Source organism: Mustela nivalis (assembly GCF_964662115.1).
Source record: "Mustela nivalis genome assembly, chromosome: 9".
In the NCBI taxonomy this organism is placed as follows: Eukaryota; Metazoa; Chordata; class Mammalia; order Carnivora; family Mustelidae; genus Mustela; species Mustela nivalis.
This window is the reverse complement of record NC_139028.1, coordinates 12,971,083-12,991,943: the sequence shown is the minus strand read 5'-3', so window position 1 is coordinate 12,991,943 and position 20,861 is coordinate 12,971,083. Positions and strand designations below refer to the sequence as shown.

The 20,861-nt window shown below is 38.8% G+C and overlaps 1 protein-coding gene across 1 annotated transcript in view; it reads right to left on the bottom strand.

Annotated features, from left to right (window-relative positions):
* Positions 1–1,008: 1,008 nt before the first annotated feature.
* Positions 1,009–20,861, bottom strand: part of CUL5 (cullin 5) — a 91,480-nt gene continuing 71,627 nt past the window's right edge. The window contains exons 12-19 of the mRNA XM_082683227.1: positions 16,056–16,188; positions 15,108–15,239; positions 13,453–13,576; positions 11,908–12,083; positions 11,200–11,361; positions 10,343–10,461; positions 9,618–9,741; positions 1,009–4,564 (exon numbers count right to left, since the gene is read on the bottom strand). Coding sequence (XP_082539353.1) covers positions 4,370–4,564; positions 9,618–9,741; positions 10,343–10,461; positions 11,200–11,361; positions 11,908–12,083; positions 13,453–13,576; positions 15,108–15,239; positions 16,056–16,188 — 1,165 coding nt within the window. The 3' untranslated portion in view covers positions 1,009–4,369. The remainder of the gene's footprint in view (positions 4,565–9,617; positions 9,742–10,342; positions 10,462–11,199; positions 11,362–11,907; positions 12,084–13,452; positions 13,577–15,107; positions 15,240–16,055; positions 16,189–20,861) is intronic.

Genomic DNA, 20,861 nt, shown 5'->3' with positions numbered 1-20,861 from the left:
TGAAGCTGGGTTGTCACAAACCTTCAATTTGTAAACAAAACAAAAAGCCCCCCGAAACCAAACTGCCCCGTGTAATAATGTGAAGTGGGGGGAGGTTTGCTGACACAAAACTCCTAGGGACCTGAGGGGGGCGCCTGAGCAAGGAAGGGGCCCAGAAGCTTAAAAATCTATCTCTAGGTTTAAGTAAATACTTTCCATCCACTCCCCAACCCGCCCCAATCCCTGTTCAAGTCCAAGCTGAGCCCGGGGTCATTATGAAGTCCAACAGGTCTATGTCTCAAATCATAGGCTGAAACCTAATCCCCAAACGGATGGTATTTGGAGGTGGGGCGTTGGCTTGGCAGGCTGGTTCGTTCAGGAAGCAGGGTCTTCCCGAATAAGATCAGTGCCTTTACAAAAGAGACCCTGGGAGTCCTCTCAGCCCTCCCTCCTCCACTGAGGACACAACCAGGAGGCAGCAGCGGACCATGGAAGAGGAGCTGCGCCACAGCCAACCTCCAGCCGCTGTGAGGAACAGATTTCTGTTGTTGGTAAGCCACCCAGTCTACGGTACTTTGTGAAAGGCACTGTCCACCCTCACGACCTTCTTACTAAACTATCCCTAGCTTCCAAATAGAAATATTTCACCAATTTTCAAAAAAACACAAAATATGTCATCATTTGTTTTAGATATATATATATTTTTTACTTGTATCTGATATAAAATTCAAGTTGTCGTAACGACATGGGCTGTCTAACCTGATGAAGGAATGCATTAGTCACTTTCAGGTCTGAGATAGTTTCTCTTTTCCAGGCATGATAACTTGAGGCTGTTACCATCGCTGAGAATGCTACATTCCTGACGGCTTTCACTATGGACTAAAATTTGAAATCTGAAAGAAATTAGTGGGTTACTTTTCAGGTTTCTGACTCCTAAGGTTAAGATTTACTATGTCACCATGAAAGGTGTAAATATACTTATTACACAAATTTAACTCTTAAAAACTACTTAATAGTAGAACATCAACATTTTCTGGATAGGTGAAAGCTTTTATATTACATTTTTATTTTGCAAGAAAATAAATTATACAACTTAAAAAATAAAATCCAAAAATTAAGCAGTTCATCAAAATATTTCAGCCTACTGCATACAGAAACTGCTACCATTTAAAATTGTACAGCATTATCATCTCAGTATGTAGTGGCACACATTCAAAATCGTATATACCATACGAAGATAGAGTACAACTTAGGAACGCAAATTTGTTCAACACTCCAGACGACACAGATAGTGTAGATGACAGGAAGCTCTCATGTAATGTGGATTTCACAAACATGACCTTGGAAGAGTTTATAAGATAGCATCCCAGTCATTTACATGAAAATAGAAAAAACCGGCTTGAGTTCAAGATAGCAAATCTTTCTGGAAAACTAGCAAATCTTTCACCCAAATTGAATTTTTAAAATTTGCCCTGTGAGCCAGGCTAATGACGTCCTACTGCAAATAATGCAAAATACTTTGTAACTACTCTGGTCATATTTTATATTAAATTCAATAAAAAGTAAAAACAAGAAAGCTAACATTTCATTTTTGGAATCGGTAACATTTATGCACAAAATAAGCGTAAGAGACTTAAACAGGTTGACAATGCAAGGGACCCCTCCAATAAATGTAAAAATTGGAAGACTTCATAATTTATTTCAAGATCCTCATTAAATCACTGGAACCCTAATGTCCTAATATTTATCTCATTGTAAGCCTTAAAATTGCTTTTTACTTTGTAAGTTTTGCTTCATATCTACTTACTCTGGCAATGAGGACAACAAAGGTTAGTATTTTCCAGATGGCTCCATCTTTTACATTAGTGTTCACAGCTTAAATGAACCTGGGGTGCGTCCCACTGCCCTACTCCTGGTGGCCTGGATTCTTCTCCCCGAACCATGTCAGTGTTCATCCCTGCTCAGACAGCACCACTGTTCAGTGCAACCAGAGAGAAGGGACCTCATAAAGGATACTAATTGTGATTCTATACCTTTTGCAAATTGCTGGTAAGGTTTTTATCAGATTCTTTTTTTTTTTTTTTAATTAGCAAATCTACTGTCAAGACACATTTAAAGAAAACAACAATGGTACAGGCACCTTGTCAACTAAATTGTTTTCATAAACATCAAAAAGTGGTTAAACTTTTTTATACATAACAAAAAGAAAAAGATGAAAACTGTTAAGTCTACAATATTTGCTGCTGTTCAATTTCCCAAAATACAATTAGGACATAATTAGCTATTAAAAAATTTATAAAATTTAATAGAAAACTTTGCCATGGATTTAAAATTACCCACTTTTGCATTAAATTTTCCTTTATAAATCAAAACATCATGGCTCTCATTCTTAAATTAAATGACCAAAATGATGAGAAATTCCAAACACGTTCTGAGAACAATTATAGTTTAAAGCAACAAATCTGAAACTTTAAAAAAAATGACCTGTAGTTCTCCCTTCTACTGTTTTCCCAGGGGCATTCTTCCCTGGGACATGCAGAGATGCCTGATCCTGAACTATCTGTAAAACGTGAGGGCTGCAATTATTACAAATTATTTTTTCTTTTAATTTCAAATGCATCCGTTGTCCGCAGTCATCAATTTAGTTTAATTCACCACGATACACTCGGTCTGACAACAGACACATGCCGCCCCCAGAGCTAAATGCACGATTTTAAATTAGAAACAGAATTCCAACTTCCTATGAGTTTCAGAACAGGCGTGTGCATGTATCCAGTGACACCTTCCGTGTTTGGAATTTGCGCTCCTTCCTTCCGGCAGGCAGCTCACAACCCCTCTTGGGACTGGGGACAGATTCCACGGAACGCTCCCGGAAGCACCTTGCATAATACTGTCTACCGTGCACCTTCCAAAGATCAGCCTCCGCTTCCTACTATTTCCGAAATCAGAGGTTTAAAGTATGACTTAGTATCAAACAAGATAGAAAAGTATTTGCCAAAAAACTCGGAACATGCAGCATAATGAATAAAAGTCCACATGGAGCCACTCTTTGCCCACGGGGAATGCGCTTTTCGCCGCTGAGCTGCCCGTGTCCTCCAGCCCTGCGCTCCGCAGCCCTCTGGGCATTCACTTGCTGGCAACCAGGAAGTTGCTACTTTGGATTGACTGAAAGGAACAGGGTTAAGTGTTGCCTTCTGAACATTTTAAAAACATTTATTTTTAAAATATAGAACTATATATGTACATATATTTGGCAAGTTTCCTGCTCGTATTAGGACTGCAACAATTCTGCTTATACTTTTCAGGTCTTGTGTTGTGGCTCCTGTCTTCCCCCTCCGCAGCGGACACTCGCTCCTTTCCAAAACAGAACGTCTTCCTTTCCAGAAACCTGAGGCTATACATCAGATGACGTATACTGCACTACAGATCAAGAGATCAGGTACGTAACTGCATTATATGAGAGTAGATCTCTGCCTTGTTTTTAATAAATTTGGAGATAATAAATTTGGCATAATAAAATTAGGTATACAAACATTAAGTGTGCTGGTGAACACACTTAACATCTGTTTTGCTATTTCGACTCTGCAGCTGAAATGACCTATCTCCATACATTTTTTTTAAGCAACTGGAGCAACAAATTAATATAAGCTTCAGTTTTTCAAAACAAGCTCTCCAGCCACGTAAGATTTTAAAACTCCTTATTTGACAACCAACAACTAAAGTAGCAGTCTCCTGCTTAAAGAAAGCCAACGTAGGTAAATTGGAAAAATCTGGTATCATTTTCAGGTCACCATTAAATCCAGTTACTACACTGAAGCAGGGCGTGAACAAATAGTGTTATACTACTAAATACTTATTTTCTCACCTACATCTGCCCTCCCCCAACATTGTGTAGACCAGCTCCCTCTTTTGATCAAAAGAAACCAAGAGTGCTATTTCTAGTTTTAATTGCATTTTAAAAAACAAAACATAACAGCATTATTCAGTGCACGAATATCTGAAGATCCTTCCTTGCGCAAGTACATTTTTGTAAGAGAGGAAAAAAAAAAAGAGGAAAAAAAAAAGCAACAAGAACCCCGCCCTCACCCTTCCCAACTATTTCTTCCGGTGGATAGAAATCAAGTTTACTTTCACAAGTTCATCGGGGGCTCTTCATGAATGCAAGTTTCTCTACAAAACAGCATGCTGTTACAGAGTGTGCAACATGAAGGGGATGCCATCATGCTAGCTAATGTGATTGGCAAAATAGAGTTGTTTTGTCAGGTAAGGCAGAGATTTTAATATTTATGTAATCAAAGTCCAATAAACCTTCCTCCAGCACAAACTGTTATAACTTTCTGCCCAAGCACTCTGAAATTTGGGTTCTTAATGTTGTCCATGATATTCAAGATTACGCCATGTATATGAAAGTGTTGATGTCGGACTCGTCTCTTCGGATGTATTTGTGCTCTATTAGCCACTCTATTTGCTCTTTTATCATTTTCTTTTGTGGCAAAAACATGTTTTTCAAAATTTCTACTAATTCAGTCTGCAGCTGAGCGTTACTAATTTTCTTTCTCATCTTCATTATTTGTATGATAGCTTCCTAAAAGAAAAATACAAATGAAAGAACATTAATAGATTAAATTTTAAGTAAAACAACAAAACATGGCTTTTTATGTATTTCATTCTCTTTCCAACATCCATCCTTAATCTTGAGACCAGCAGCTTTTACTTAAATAAAAATCCATTTTTTTTCACTCACTATAAAAGAAAATCTGATCGTAAAGATTTTGAGGAATGAGGAAAAGCAAAATTGCCCATAACCTCTCCGCAGAAAACCACACCTTATATTTTGGGATACTTCCTTCTATTACTTTTTTCCACACTATGCACATTTTAAAAATTTCTCTGACCTGTGAACACAGTATGTATATAACATGGTGTTATGCTAAGTGTCAATTAAGATACAACAAACCCCTTATACTCCATTTTCCATTGTAGGCAGTTATTGGTTTATAGAAGCTCATGCCAGCTGGTGTCTAAAAGTTTGTTTGTTTTAAGATTTTATTTATTTATTTGGCAGAGAGAGAGGTCACAAGTAGGCAGAGAGACAGGCGGTGGGGGGCAGGAAGCAGGCTCCCTGCTGAGCAGAGAGCCCGATCCCAGGACCCTGAGATCATGACCTGAGCTGAAGGCAGAGGCTTAACCCAATGAGCCATCCAGGAGCCCTGGTGTCTACTTTTAAACATCAGTAACCACCAGAATAATAAATTGTATTTGCTATAAATATTACCTTCAGTTTACTGATTCAATGAAGTATTCTGACTTCCTATAGGAAGTAAGCACTGTTCCCCTAAGTCAATTTTATTTTTAAGATTTTATTTATTTATTTGACAGAGATCACAAGTAGACAGAGAGAGAGGAGGAAGCAGGTTCTCTGCTGAGCAGAGAGCCTGATGCGAGACTCGATCCCAGGACCCTGGAATCATGACCTGAGCTGAAGGCAGAGGCTTCCAGCCCACTGAGCCACCCAGGCGCCCCTCCCCTAAGTCAATTATTTATTTATATATTTATTTATTTTTAAAAGATTTTATTTATTTATTTGACAGAGAGAGATCACAAGTAGGCAGAGAGGCAGGCAGAGAGAGAGGGGGGGAAGCAGGCTCCCTGCCGAGTAGAGAGCCCGATGCGGGGCTCGATCCCAGGACCCCGGGATCATGACCCGAGCCGAAAGCAGAGGCTTTAACCCACTAAGCCACCCAGGCGCCCCTCCCCTAAGTCAATTTTATAAATAGTTGTTGATGATTTAATTACTATTAAGCTTGTAATATGGATAACTCAAAAATTATTATATATTCTTTCTTTCACTTTTCCCATATGAACCCTGTCTTTAGCAAACCAAAGGCATCTGGCTGCCTTGGTAGAGATTAGAATTTGTTAAAAAAGAAATGAAAGCAGCAAATGAGAGGTAATATTGGCTTTTCACATTCCAAGTGGAGTTTTGCAGCAAAGTGGTAACAGACTTGAGCGCCAGATACTGTTCGGCAAGAGAAAGGACTCTTCCACTTCCCCGGCAGAGACATGAGGATCCTTGCCCCGTCTCAGGGAGGTCAGTGAAGTCCTCCCATTCTCAATGTATCCAGATGCCGGGGTCTCAATGAGGGGCTTATGTCAAGGGTGCAGAAAGGAAGTACGAAGGCACGTGAAGACCTGACGTGGGAGCCAGGGAGGAGAACTGGCCGCACGGGTCTCCAGCTTTGGCAGAGGTGAGGGAGGGGCTGTGTTCGAGGAGCGACAAGAACAGAGCATGGGCGCGCGGGTCCTGGTCTGCGCTTACTACCCGGACCTCACTGCAAGACAGGGCCTGACGGGACGAAAGAGCAGGCACTCCCGACCCTCCTCTGGTTCCCACATGACTCAGAAGGGGTGCAGAGCTAACAAAACCCCCGAAAGCCTTTAGTGCCAGGCGAAGAGTAACCCCGCAACAGCAGGTGAAAGTGACAGAGGGCACACAGGCCAAGGGGCCACGTGGGAGATGGGGCAAATCAAGAGAGCTGCAGAGCTCCCTGAGAACAGAGTTCAGGCAGGCAGAGCGGGGAAGAACCCAGGTGGTCCTTACCGACTGGTGAAAGGAGGAACCGGAGCTCGTCTGCTACAGACAGGAGCAGCAGATAGCAAGGAAGTCAGGTTCCCGCAGCTGACAGATAAAGCACCGCCCCAAAAATGCAAGAACCCAGGACACTGTCACAAGGATAGGACGATCCCTTCACTATCACTATGAGGTCAAGTGAATTCCTCTCACCCTCGATCCTTCCAGACGCCATCTGTGAAACAGCACAGAGTGGGGCTGGGGGGAGGAAGATCACGGAGAAATGAGAAAGGATGAGCACTACCTAAAGGGGCAGCCGGGTCACTGGAATGCATGTCATTAGCCACCGGTTTAAGACAAAGCAGAAAATTTCATTTTCTCTGCACATCCTATAGAATGACGACACCTGCTCCAGTCTAATCCACCTGGAATTTATCCTGGTGTAGCCAAAAACTCGGGACTATAACCTGATTTTCACCCCAAATGTGAAACTCCCCAAAATCTCTTACTGAACTCCCTTTTCATGGCCCACGGGAATTATTTCCTTTATTCCAAAGTTCGTCTATACTTATATGGTAGGTTCAGTTCTGAGCTACCTTCCTCCACCTATCTGCCTATTACACTGTTTTATTTTCATCAGTATTTTCGTAAATGTTCATGTTTGCCACAGCAAGTTCTACCTACACCTTATTCTTTTTTTTTTTTTTAAGGATCTCAAACACTCTCATTTATTTATTCTTTCTCATAAAACTGAGAATCAATTTGTAAAATTCCCAAAATATTCCCAGTCAACTTTTTATATGGGGAAAATTGACTCCTTAAGCAATTCAGTCTTAATTTTGAAGAATGTGGTTACTGCATGCTGAGCAAAAGAAGCTAGACAGGGGCACCTGGGTGGCTCAGTGGGTTAAAGCCTCTGCCTTCGGCTCAGGTCATAATCCCAGGGTCCTGGGATCGAGTCCCGCGTCAGGCACTCTGCTCAGCGGGAAGCCTGCTTCTTCCTCTCTCTCTGCCTGCCTCTCTGCCTACCTGTGATCTCTGTCTGTCAAATAAATAAATAAAATCATAAAAAAAAAAGGGGCACCTGGGTGGCTCAGTGGGCTAAAGCCTCTGCCTTCAGCTCAGGTCATGATCCCAGGGTCCTGGGATCAAGCCCCGCATTGGGCTCTCTGCTCCGTGGAAAGCCTGCTTCCTTCTCTCTCTCTCTCTGCCTGCCTCTCCGCCTACTTGTGATATCTCTCTCTGTCAAATAAATAAATACAATCTTTAAAAAAAAAAAAAGTAGCTAGACAGCATGAGTACCTTCACGGTCCGATTCTGGTTCTGTGGAAACTTGAAACAGGCACAACTAGAAAGTGGTGAGAGGAATGTGGTGGGTCAGAGGGGGGTGGCTGGACTGACAGAAACCTTCTGTATCTTAACCGAGGTGATGGTCACACAGGTACGTACACTTACCAAAACTCACTGACAACCTCTGAAATGTGCATTCTACGTAAACATCACACCTCAATTAAACATTTTAGTAAGAGAAAAAGAGCAAGATCTTTCTATTTACTCAAATCTCCTTTTGACTCTCAGTAAAGGGCCACAAATTTTTAAAGAAGTGCCTATGAATTCTATGGTTTCTTCTTTTACTTTTTTTCCTTTAAGTTTTTTTTTTTTTTAAGATTTAATTAATTAATTTGTTTGACAGACAGGGAGAGCATACAAGTGGGGGCAGGAGCAGAGAGCGAGAATCTCAACCAGACTCTGCGGAACAGGGAGCAAAACATGGGGCTCCATCTCACAACCCAGCTATCATGACCGGAACCAAAATCCAGTCGGATGCTCAACCAAATGGGCCACCCAAGTGCCCCCTTTCTCTTAAGTTTTTAAAATTTATTTATTGCTAAACAGAAAAGCACCAGAGTTTTATTCATCTTTTCTCTGCTCCCTTATCATACTAGATGATCTAGAAGTGATGAACTATTTTAATCTTCCTCTTGTTTCATATTTTATTGAATTGGCCAGCAGTTTCAAATATTAAATAAAAACAGTGAAAGTGGTTGGTTTTAATTTTTTTTTTTTAAGATTTTTACTTATTTGTCAGAGATGGAAATAGACAGAGACTGAGCACAAGCAGGGACAGGCAGAGGGAGAGGGAGAAGCAGGCTCCCCGCTGAGCAAGGAGCCCAACGTGGGACTCAATCCTAGGACCCTGGGATCATGACCTGGGCTGAACGCACAGGCCTAACTGACTGATCTACCCAAGCATCCCTAATAAGAATATTTCTAAAGTTAAAATGGTCACACATCAGTTGGCCATAAGTGTTCTTTATCATGTTCAGAAGGGACCACAACCCTAGCTTTACAGTTTGTGAATGTAGAGGCACCTGGCTGGCTTAGTCAGAAGCAGATGAGATTCTTGATCCTGGGGTCAGGAAATTGAGCCTCACACTGGGTGTTTTCAAAAATATTCCCTAATTTCATATTACAATGGAATTATATGTCTTAAAATTAAATTAGAATTTTTAGACTTCAATCCTGGAATTATAACTTATTGTGGACACACATTTAGTCAGAGTTGATCAAAGGGAGACACAACTCAAAACCAAGGTTTTGGGGCGCCTGGGTGGTTCAGTCATTAGACATCTGCCTTCGGCTCGGGTCGTGATCCTGGGGTCCTGTGATCGAGCCCCGCATCGGGCTCTCTGTTCGGCGGGAGGCCTGCTTCTTCCTCTCTCACTCCCCTTGCTTGTGTTCCCTATGTCACTGTGTCTCTGTCAAATAATAAAATCTTAAAAAAACCAAAAAACCAAAAAAACAAAAAACCAAAACAAACAACAAAAAAAACAAAACCAAGGTTTTGCCCAACCAATACAATCCACTAGAGGCCATCAAAGATGTCTCTTTCAGCAGCTAAGAGAAAGCCAGCAATACAATTTTTAAATTCCAGCAAAATGAAAATAAGCTCTTTGTTACAAACAGTTTGAATGCCTACATGCTTTTAAATTAAAAAAAAAAAAAAGCTGAAGATTAAAAAAGAACAAAAATTTTTCCAAATATAGACACTCCGCCTTATACAAACCTGGGTTCTAAGTATTCTTAGTTGAACTATTCCTTCATTCTCTTCTTCTCTCATCCTTTCTGTAGTGAGCTGCAAGCGTCCAATCAAGTTGATTTTACCCCTTTTCTGAACTTTAGCATTTTTTCTGCAAAAAACATTGAATCACGTATTTTACAGTTGAAGGCCTTTTGACATCATACTATAGCAATAAAGTCTGAGAAAAAAAGATTTAGAAAATTTCTGAAAATTACTCTCCAGAGCTGTCTAAAGGAAAAGTAACGAATAATCAACATGCCGCTTTATTTACAATGAAGCCATCTGATTCTCCCAAAACACAATGAAAGCTCAGTTATTACGTATGGGTGACAGCATTCCCTGTAATAACAGAGCTAATATACTTTATACTGCCACGAACGTGCTTAGACAGTTGGAAGATATATGGGCTGTTGTTCAGCATTATCATCTAAATGGATCTTAGGGGAAAAAATGCTTTGTGTGAATGAAGCTTCCTTAGAGTTCAACAGGATGTTTAAAGATGAAAAGCAACATAATCACACACCAAAATGTATTCCTTGACAAATAAGAAGCATCTCTAGTTCATTACCATATTTAATAAACAACTAAATGGCATAACCCTAGAATGCTGTTTTAAATACAATGTAAGGAAAATAATTATTGTGCTAACAATAAATCACCAAAACTCAAACAAGGTGTTTGTATTTTACATCAACCAACGTCAACCTTACATTAAACTGAACTCCTGGTTCACTGAGAAGAGGGTGCCTTCCGTGAAGTCTTTGGGTGAGTTGACTTGAGGTTCATATAATAGAACTTGCCGCTTGAGCTTTGGGAAAGCTACTAAAGACTATGTAGAACAAAAAGAAAACAAAATCTATTAACAGTATGGAACACATAGAGCAATTCTTTAATGTGACTAAAAGAGGTGAGAACAAATTATAAGCACAAAATCACAATTCAACTTTTACATGGTACCTCAGTGAATGTAACAGTGTAAATGTTCACTGGGAAAAGAACAGTAGCAGGAGCTCATTATGAGGAAGGAAGCAATACACGATCTCTTTACAGCAGGACAAGAGATCAGAGGGATTGGTCAGAGGCGATGACTGCAAAAGCAACTTGCCAGCTCTTTCCCTCTAGATTATTATGGAACTTTCAAGAGGTCTGTGGAGTAAGGGTAAAATGGAGCTGTGGACTACTAACAAGGACATTTTGCAGGCTCTCAAAAAGACCAAAGTTTTCTAATTCTTACATTTTTGGTCATGATAAGATCTTTGAACACATTCTCAATATGAAATCTCTGGTCACACTTCTCGCAGGTAACGTTTAACACCAACTCAGTCTTTCTCACTTTTTTTTTCTTTCTTTCTTGTCTTTCACCATCTCAGTAACTTGCTTACTTTCAATTTACTTCTTACCACGAATGCCTCATTAGTGCACTAATATCTCTCATAAGTGTATTATTTCTGGGTTAAAGGTCATTTTCAGAGTGTTATGAATTCAAAAATTTATTGTAAGCAAGCCATCAAATATTTCCTGCCTTGTGACTGGATATAACTTTAAAAACAAAAAACATAAAACAAACCCATAAAGTCCTTCTAAGCTCAGCATCAGGGAGTTCAGTTGCAAGTTTTAGATTTTCAAAGCTGATTTTTTCTCTGGGTCTTTGGTTCCATGCAAACAACACAGCCAGTTGAAACGTTGTGACCTCCAAATCATATTGACCTACTTCGTTCTTAAATGTTATCTATGACAGACAAAATAATATCAAGATGAGACTCTCCTCAGAACGAATACCACCTCTCTACCATATACTCTCCCTTCCATGAGATTAAACATAAAAAGACTGCTAGCTGTCTTCCAATACCCATTCTTCCTTTCTTACATGGTAATCAAAATTTCAGCAGATCTTACTGACTGTCCAGAATAAAGGCTCTCCTGGGGAGAGTGTGGTCATGTGACCCGTTCTGTCCAATGAGATGTGAGTGGAAATGATGGGGCAACTTCTAGGAGTTGCTCCTAAAGTAAGGCACACCCTCATCTCTCCCTTCCTGCTGGGCCGGAAGACAGCCACAGTGAGGATCCTACTGGATCTGCAGACAAAGAGCAATACTGGAAGTGCGCTGCTACAACCAGAAGCCCACATCCTACAACTCCGTGGACTGGGCCCCCTAGACCCATTCAAACTTGCACGTACAAAACAGACAAACACCACTCTGTTTCAGCAACTCTAATTTGGAGCCCTGGTACTTTCAGTCAAACCAGTGTCAGAACTAACACAGCATCCACTTACAATTCCATTTGACATGAGATGATGCCAATGTAATTTCCGACCACTATGATTTTTTTTGTAGAATTCTTCTACTTCAGGTATCAAATCCTCCAGTTCAGTAGGAAGTGAGACAAAGACTTTCTCAGAGCTCCTTGACCAGGCCCCAGCATTCAGGATTTTTATATTAACTGAATCAGCTATAGGCAAGAATATCAGAAAATATAAAATAAATAATCTTGAAAATGTATAAACTTAAAAAAGAAACAAATATATAAACACTGGGTAAGCACTGGTGAAAACTGAACAAAACCCTAAAGATTTTGTTAAAAGTGTCCTTTTAGAAAAAAAAAATTATAATAAGGATTAGAGGGGCACCTGGTTGGCTCAATTGAAGAAACATGCAACTCTTGATCTTGGGGTTATGAGTTTGAATGCCACACTGGCTGTAGAGACTATGTAAAAAAAAAAAAAAACGGGAGGGAGGGGCACCTGGGAGGCTCAGTCAGTTAAGCCTCTGCCTTCTGCTCAGGTCATGGTCCCAGGGTCCTGGGATTGAGCTCCGAGTTGGGCTCCCTGCTCAGGTGAGAGTCTGCTTCTCCCCTCCCCCACCCTGCTGCTGGTGCTCACTCTCAAATAAATAAATAGAATCTTTTAAAAAAGGAGTTGGGGGGAGATGCCTGGGTGGCTCAGTCGGTGAAGCATCCAACTCTTGGTCTCAGCCAAGGTCTTGATCTCAGGATCATGGGTTCATGAATGCTGGGTGTGGAGCCTACTTAAAAGTAAATAAATAAAATCTTAAAATAAAAAAAAAGTTAGTCTCTTTACGTGATTTGTCTGAAACATGTAAAGCTCAGGCAGTGAGTTGGGGCTATTTTGAAGAAAAATAAAAAATAGGGGCGCCTAGGTGGTACAGTCAGTTGAGCATCCGACTCTAGGTTTCAGCTCAAGTCATGACATCAGGGTCATGAAACTTGAGCCCCATGTTGGGCTCTGAGCTCAACACAGAGTCAGCCTGAGACTCTCTCTCTTTCCCTCTGCCCTTCTTGCTCATGCTCTCTCTCTGAAATAAATAAATGAATCTTAAAAAATAATTTAAAAATAATTAAAAAAATATATACATACATAAAAATAAGGATTAGCAAATCTAAATTCTGTTAAATTCTGTTCTGCTGGATGTCTTCAAGGAATGTGGACTTTGTAACATCTTTGTATCTGTTACAGCTAGGGTTCATTTTTAATATACTGGAAAACAAAAATATTCTCTTTAAAAAGGTATATATATGGGGGCACCTGGGTGGCTCAGTGGGTTAACCCTCTGCCTTCGGCTCAGGTCATGATCTCAGGGTCCTGGGATCGAGCCCCACATCGGGCTCTCTGCTCAGCAGGGAGCCTGCTTCCTCCTCTCTCTCTGCCTGCCTCTCTGCCTGCTTGTGATTTCTCTGTCTGTCAAATAAATAAATAAAATCTTTAAAAAAAAAAAAAAAAAAAAAAAAGGTATATATATGTACATATATATGTATATATATGTATATATACATACACACACACATAATTATAAAATAATACCTGGTAAAGCCAATTTATTGTTTTTGTGCATTTCTTTAAAAGCTTGGTTCAAATCTTCAGATACTTTTATGTCCTGAAACATTCTAGCAAGCTTGTTTACATAATCTGCTGGCATACCAACTTCCTATGAAAGGCAAAGACAAAAGAGGTAATGAATAATAATATATAATCTGATATACTAGTAGGAAAAATTTTTAACGGAAAACTAAGTCTTAGATGTTTTAAAATAAAATCATTCCCCTTTATTAGGATATTCATATTCTAATATGTATTAAATTTGATTTTTAAAAACGAAATGACAGTACAGGTCACCCAGGCTTTCTCTGCATGATTCCAATTGACATGTATCAGTCACCACAGCAGAGTTCAGCAACACTAGTCCCTCAACAACACACGTCAACTCTCCATTATCACCATGTATTAAGTGTGAAAGGACAAAATTTATTCTCATTAGAAGAAAAGCAGGAGTAAAGTAAAAAAACTATCTCACTACGGTTTTGATTTGTGTTTGTTTCCCTAACGACTAATGATGTCCAACACCTCCGATACACGCATTGGCCACGTGGGTATCTTCTGGGAAGAAATATCTGCTTTAATTCTGTGCCCACTTGTACCTTAGCTGTCTTTTTACTGGGGAGTTGTAAGAGTTCTTTATGTATTCTAGATACATAGGCATTGGACATATGAATTGCAAATATTTTTCTAACTAATCTTAAAATTTTTACGAGAAACAGTACTTTAGTTCTGAAAGTTTCTTTTGTCTTAAATTACAATGTACTAAATACATACTCTTTTTATATTTTTTTTTTCCTAGGTAAGAGAGAGTTTTTAATATTTTAACAGAAATTTCTCAGAGTCACAAAACAATAATTTTTCCCACTAATTGTTAACATTAAGATCATTTTGCACAATGTCAGTCTGCAGAGTAATTTTTACTATCCTGTAGTATGCAAAGCAGGACAATCTATAAATGCGTATTGTGAAATATATATAGATGAAAGTTATATATAAAATACACAGCTTTATTAGTATTAATACATATTATATATATATAAATAAATATAAATAAAAACTTTATACTATATCATCTTATATAATATTATGTATCTTAACATCATATAAATGAATAGAACACATTCATTGTAATAGAATGCAAATCCCATTTAAGTGAACTGACAGGAAGAGACTTAAAATACTTTGGTATGAGAATTTAATAATTAAATTAGCATTATTACTCAAAATAAGCCATCATTTCTTACGTATTGGTTCTTTTAACTATATAAAAGTCATTATTTACAAACATCCCTACAGTTAAGCATTTAGTACTGAAAACACCAATGATTTGTCCCATAGCCCATTTAATAAGGTCAATTCAAATGAAAGTGGAAATACAAAAGTACAAAACATCAGAAGCAAACCAAGAGCAAAAGTGTCTCACTAAAGTCTTTATTAAGAAAATATACTTTATTAGTATCACTTTATTTTATATAATGAATGCCATGCTCTTATAAAATGTCCCGTACTTCTTTGACACTAACATCACCAAAATTTTAATTACTTAAGCACACATAAGAACCATGCGCTATATTTAAAAAAAAAAAAAAAATATATATATATATATATATATATATATATATATATATAAATTTACTTACTCTTAGCCACTCTACCATATTCTCTTCAATTTCACTATCAGCAGAAATGTCTAATATAAGACGTCGTGTCAAATGAGCTTTGTGGTATCTCATAAAAACATCTTTATTTTGTACGTATTTAAGTACCAGCAGCTGTATAGAAAACAAAGTTACTTTCAATTCATGTATATTTTTAGCCAACTCTCACTGAGACCCTTCCACAACCTCAATGTCAAAATACAGAAATTTACATAAACATACACAGATAGAAGCCTACTGAACCAACCATCTCATAAAAATGACCAGTCCCAATACCCTACTTAGCTCCTTTAAAAGCTAACAAATTTGAGACTTTAATTGAATAACCTTTTAGTTCCTATAAACATTAACTTTTCAGATTTAATAGATAGTGTAAAACTTCACATCAAAATTAAGGGTTCTCCCCAAAATTTCTCTTCTGTATAGCCTTTTCACTTCAATCTGACACTAATCTCTTCAGCCTTCTTGTCTTTATTTTCCATCTTCTTACTTTTTTTCTTCCTTATATTCCTGGGCTTATAGCAAATGACACTAACAGCCAGGAGACAAAAATGAAAACAATTGTTACCTATACTCACTCATTTCTAGTTCTCTATTTTGAGCTCTCACAAAAAGAAAGAAGGGACAACTCCCCAGTCTCTCTACTGTCATTCCAAACACCATCAGCTCCATTTCCCCTTTCTTTGTCCTTTAATAGGAGGTAGCAATGAATTCCTTCACAAGAATCAGGAAAGGGGGAAGAATTAAATACTCTTCCCTTTTCTAGAAGCTACAGAATAAAAATTCCCAGGAAGAGAAATAACTGCCCTCCAGAGATTTACACTGTATAATTTCACATTAGCTGCTACCACACAAAGTCTCGTAAGCACAACACAAATTCAAAGTGAGGTAATTAAAACTGCTGAAATTTAAAAAAATATACATATGTACCACTTCTTTAAGTTTTGCTTCAATCTCTTCGGAGGTTAGTTTTTTGCTTAACGGTGTTTTTCTTAGCAACATGTCACAGTAATTGGCAAGCAACTCGGGGCATTTTGATTCAGGCTGAGTTTTTAATCCCACCCTAAAAAAAAACAAATTAAAAGCAGCTGATGAAAAGCGAATGATACCTACAAATATTTTTCTTAAAGCCAATGTTTCACATATTCCTTATGTTGTGTAAACCCAATGATCAGGGCTGAGACGAGGATGAGCAAGACAAGGAGGGTGCCTAACTCAAAGAGGCGCTGACTCCTAATTTCCCACAGGCGCACCTGCAGGATGCTGAGAGGGAGACCCACATTCTGTACCCCGGTACCGGCCTACCCCACCCTGAGTGCTGGCCCTACCAATCATCTTTAAAAATTTTTATTCAGGTACTAACTTCCTAAATACTTTTGAAAACGTTGTGTATATTTTGTAAGTTAGCATTTAGAACTTTTTGGTATTAATATATCAAGAAAAAACTGTTTGGGGGATATATCCAAGGTAACCTAAATTCCACAGTTATGTGATACCTACCATCATCCATTTTAGAAAAGTAAGCAAACTTTTCTGAAACAATGAAGAACCTGCATCTCTACTTTACTTTGCTAATAAAATTTAAAAACCAGGGCCCCTGAGTGGTTCAGTGGGTTAAGCATCTGCGTTTGGCTCAGGTCATGATCCCAGGGTCCAGGGATGGAGCCCCATATCAGACTCCCTGCTCAGCGGGAAGCCTACTGCTTCCTCTCCCTCTCCCACTTTTCCCTGCTTGTGTTCCCTCTCTCGCTGTCTGCCAAATAAATAAAATCTTTAAAACAAACAAAATCTAAAAGCCAATGTATTGTTTTTTGTTTGTTTGTTTGTTTAATAATTCTGGATGTACTGTATTTTTCTGCTTGGAAGTCTTGCATTTATTCTTTATCTGGGTTCTCTAAATTATGAATGTAAATAAATTAAAATTCAACATTCTAAAATTTGAATGACAAAGACATGATAAAAGTGAAAATTATACAAAACTCAAGTGTCCCAGAATGGAGTTAATTCAACCTGTTTTAAGTACATAACTTACGGGTGGCTGGGTTATGGACGGTGGGGAGGGTATGTGATATGGTGAGTGCTGTGAAGTGTGTAAGCCTGACGATCACAGACCTGTACCCCTGGGGCAAATAATACATTATACATGCTAATAAAAATAATTTTTTTAAAAAGTACACAACTTACCAAAACAACATAATTATGTTGTGTGTGTGTATAAAACATACACTATATCTTAATGAGGTACATGAAACTTTTCCCCCTCTTACTTAACGAATCCAGAAACCACAATTTTATTTCTACTTTTTTCCTAGTTCTTATTTTTATAACTGTGTATCTGTCCTGAAAAAATATCATTCACATAAGTAAGTAGATGGGAGTGGAAGGTTTTCTGATGTTACGCCACTCGTTGGGAACCTCCTGAGTTATATGTTTAAAAAATACATACAGATCTAACAAAAAAGGTCATTTTTAGTAATGCATCAAATTATGGAAACCATGTGACTTACAAAAGGGCCTGACACCTAGTTGTCAGAAATTCATCCTCTGTACATCAATCCCAACGTTTCAAAATAATCCCTTCTTCTGCAGCTTGGAGGCTTTTTATGTTTCAAGGCAACACACAGCAGTATAATAAGAGAGAGAGGCGCGCCTTTCTTTGCAAAGCAGGGAGGAAAAACCCGGGAAGTGGAAAGGGCAAACGGTAACCGGTACTTCCACCAGAGGCCTCGGGTGTAGAAGGGAGCAGATGTGAAGGGGAGGACCCAGAGCTGATCTCCAGCTTCCACATGGCACACTTGGGGAAGGTGTTTCTGACACTGCAGGACCACTAGCTCGCTTCTCCAGGGTCCCTCTGTTTCTTTGAGTTTATTCCCACTGACAGTGCCGCGCTACCGCAGGAGCCGCCACCCTCCTGCAGGGAGGCCTCCTGTCTCCCTTCCTCCAACAGGCCTGCTGAGAAGATGGTGGTCGGCCTTTTGAGGCTGTGTCATTTCCCCCCAGGGCTGTCTTAGAGCTCGTCTGTTCCCAGTTCTTGACTGTTTCATTATGACACACAAGCAGGCAGAGAGGCAGGCAACCCAACCAGGGGCTGGGTTGCAGTTTGGTCAAGAAGAAGTCTACTTCTGATAAAATCAGTCATTTTTCACACAGCCCTAACTTCTTTCAGTGGACAATAATATTTAGTGGACTAGATCTGGTGCTAGTTGTGTTCCTTGCTGCTAGGTCCTCTCAGTGGACAAACTTAGAGATACACATACTCATTTACAACTACGGTATCTGGCCCTGTTTCCTTATGAATGTTATTTCTCATCTTAATGAGGCTCTAATATAAGTCTGACAACTTAGAATGAACAAGGGCCTCGAAAAACACACCTGGCCACAACTAAAACTAAGTTACTTAAGAAATCTGAAGAGGCTGAACCTGGGATCAACATCTGCACATAAAGAAAACCCCAGGCCTGGATGATTTCACTTATGAATTCTATCAAACATGTAAGGAAGAAGTAATACCAATTACACTCATTCATTTAGAACATACAAACGGAGGAAATAACTATCAATCCTTACAAAGCCAACTTAATCCTAATTCCAAAAAATGACAAAGACATGATAAAAGTGAAAATTATACAGGGCGCAAAGACCAGAAAAGAAAGAGGTCAAATCCTTCATGAATATAGATGGAAAAAAAAAAATCTAACCAACATTATTAGCAAACTGAGTGCAGGATATATAAAAAGAATAATTTGCATCACAACCAAGTAGAGTTTATCCTAGCAATTCAGCCTTGGTTAAATGTGATTTTTTTAAGAAAAACCAAAGTACTGGGATCCCCGGGTGGCTCAGTTGGTTAAGAGTCTGCCTTCTGCTCAGGTCACAATCCCAGTGTTCTGGGATCAAGTCCTGCCTCAGGCTCCTTGCTCAGTGAGGAGCCTGCCTCTCCCTCTGCCTACGGCTCCCCCTGCTTGTGCTCACCCTTTCTCTGACAAATAAATAAGTAAAATCTTTAAAAACAACAACAACAACAACAGGGGCATCTGGGTGGCTCAGTGGGTGAAAGCCTCTGCTTTCGGCTCAGGTCATGATCTCAGGGTCCTGAAATCGAGCCCCGTGTTGGGCTCTCTGCTCAGCGGGGAGCCTGCTTCCTCCTCTCTGTCTCTGCCTGCCTCTCTGCATACTTGTGATCTCTGTCAAATGAATAAATAAAATCTTTAAAAATAAATAAATAAAAATAAAACAACAACAAAAAAACACAATATATTTACCACATCAGAAGAATATAGAGGAAAAACCCTATGATCATTTCAACACAGAAAAAAACACTTAATAAAAGTCAACACCCATTCATTATCAAAACTTTTAACAAGCTAGAAATAAAAAGCAATCTAAATAAGGGCATATATGAAAAACCCTCAGCTAACTTTGTACCTAGCGATAAATATTAAAGGTCCCCCACAAGCTTGACACAAAGGACAGGGACACCCACTTTTACCACTTCTATTCAACACGGTACTTAAGACCCTAACCATGTAGCAAAGCAAGAAAAAGAACTAAGTGGTATGAAGATCAGAAAGGAGTAAAACAGTATTCACAGATTACATGATTATTTACACAGAAAACTCTTAAGAAATCTACAAAACAACTACTGGAATAGCTTTGACACAAGGTAACAGTATATAAAATCAATATATAACAATCAACTGTATTTCTATATACTAACAAAATACTAGAACATCAAGAGTTCATAGAAAAAAAGAACAAAATTAAACTACTTGGCTTACCACAGAACTGTATTACTTAGAACTATGTAGTAATGGCCTAAGGATATCCAAATTAAAAAATGGAATAAAATAGCACAGAAATAACACACATATTTTTAAATCACTTGATTTTTGACAAAATGCACTAAAGCCATGCAGTGGGGATGGTAAGTATTTCCAACAAATGATGATGAAACCAGCTGCTATCCATATGGAAAAGAAAAAAAAACATTAAATATAACCCCCTACTTACAATATAAATAATCATTTATTTAAGATGGATCTTAAGCTAAAATTCTAAAGCTTCTAGAAGAAACAAAAAAGATTATCTTCATGTCATAGGGATAGAAACAGACAAAGCTTTTCTGGACAAAACATAAAAAAGCATAAACCATAAAAGAAAAGCATGTATCTCTCAGTCTACATACAGAATATCTAAGAACTGTTATAGCCCCCTAATGAAAAGGAATAATGCTGTGGGGGGAAAAAAACAAAACAAAACAAAACAAAACAAAACAGGCAAAAGAGTGGAACAGATACTTAAGTAAAATACAAGAAAGCCAAACAGTACACGAGAAAGTGCTCGACACCAATGAAGTCTTAAGGGAAATGGAATTACAACCACACCAAGACGATCACTACGCACATCTAGAATGACTAAAATTAAAATAACACTAAATGTTGGTAAAAATGAGGATCCACTGGCACTGGCGGGAGGATAAAGCAGTACAAACACCAGGGAAAACCAACCACTGTGATGTGCAAAACCACAGACAAATCACAAAACACTGCGCTGCACTGAGAGAAACTTTACACACAAAAGTACATATTGTACGATTCCATTTATATGAAGTCCTAGAGCAGGCAAAAGTAATCAGCTGCAGTAATCAGAAGGACGGCTGCCTCGGGAAGGAGGCGGGGGAGGGAGTAGCCGAAGTCATTCTCAGGGAGGATGAACACACCTGAAGTCCTCAGCAGG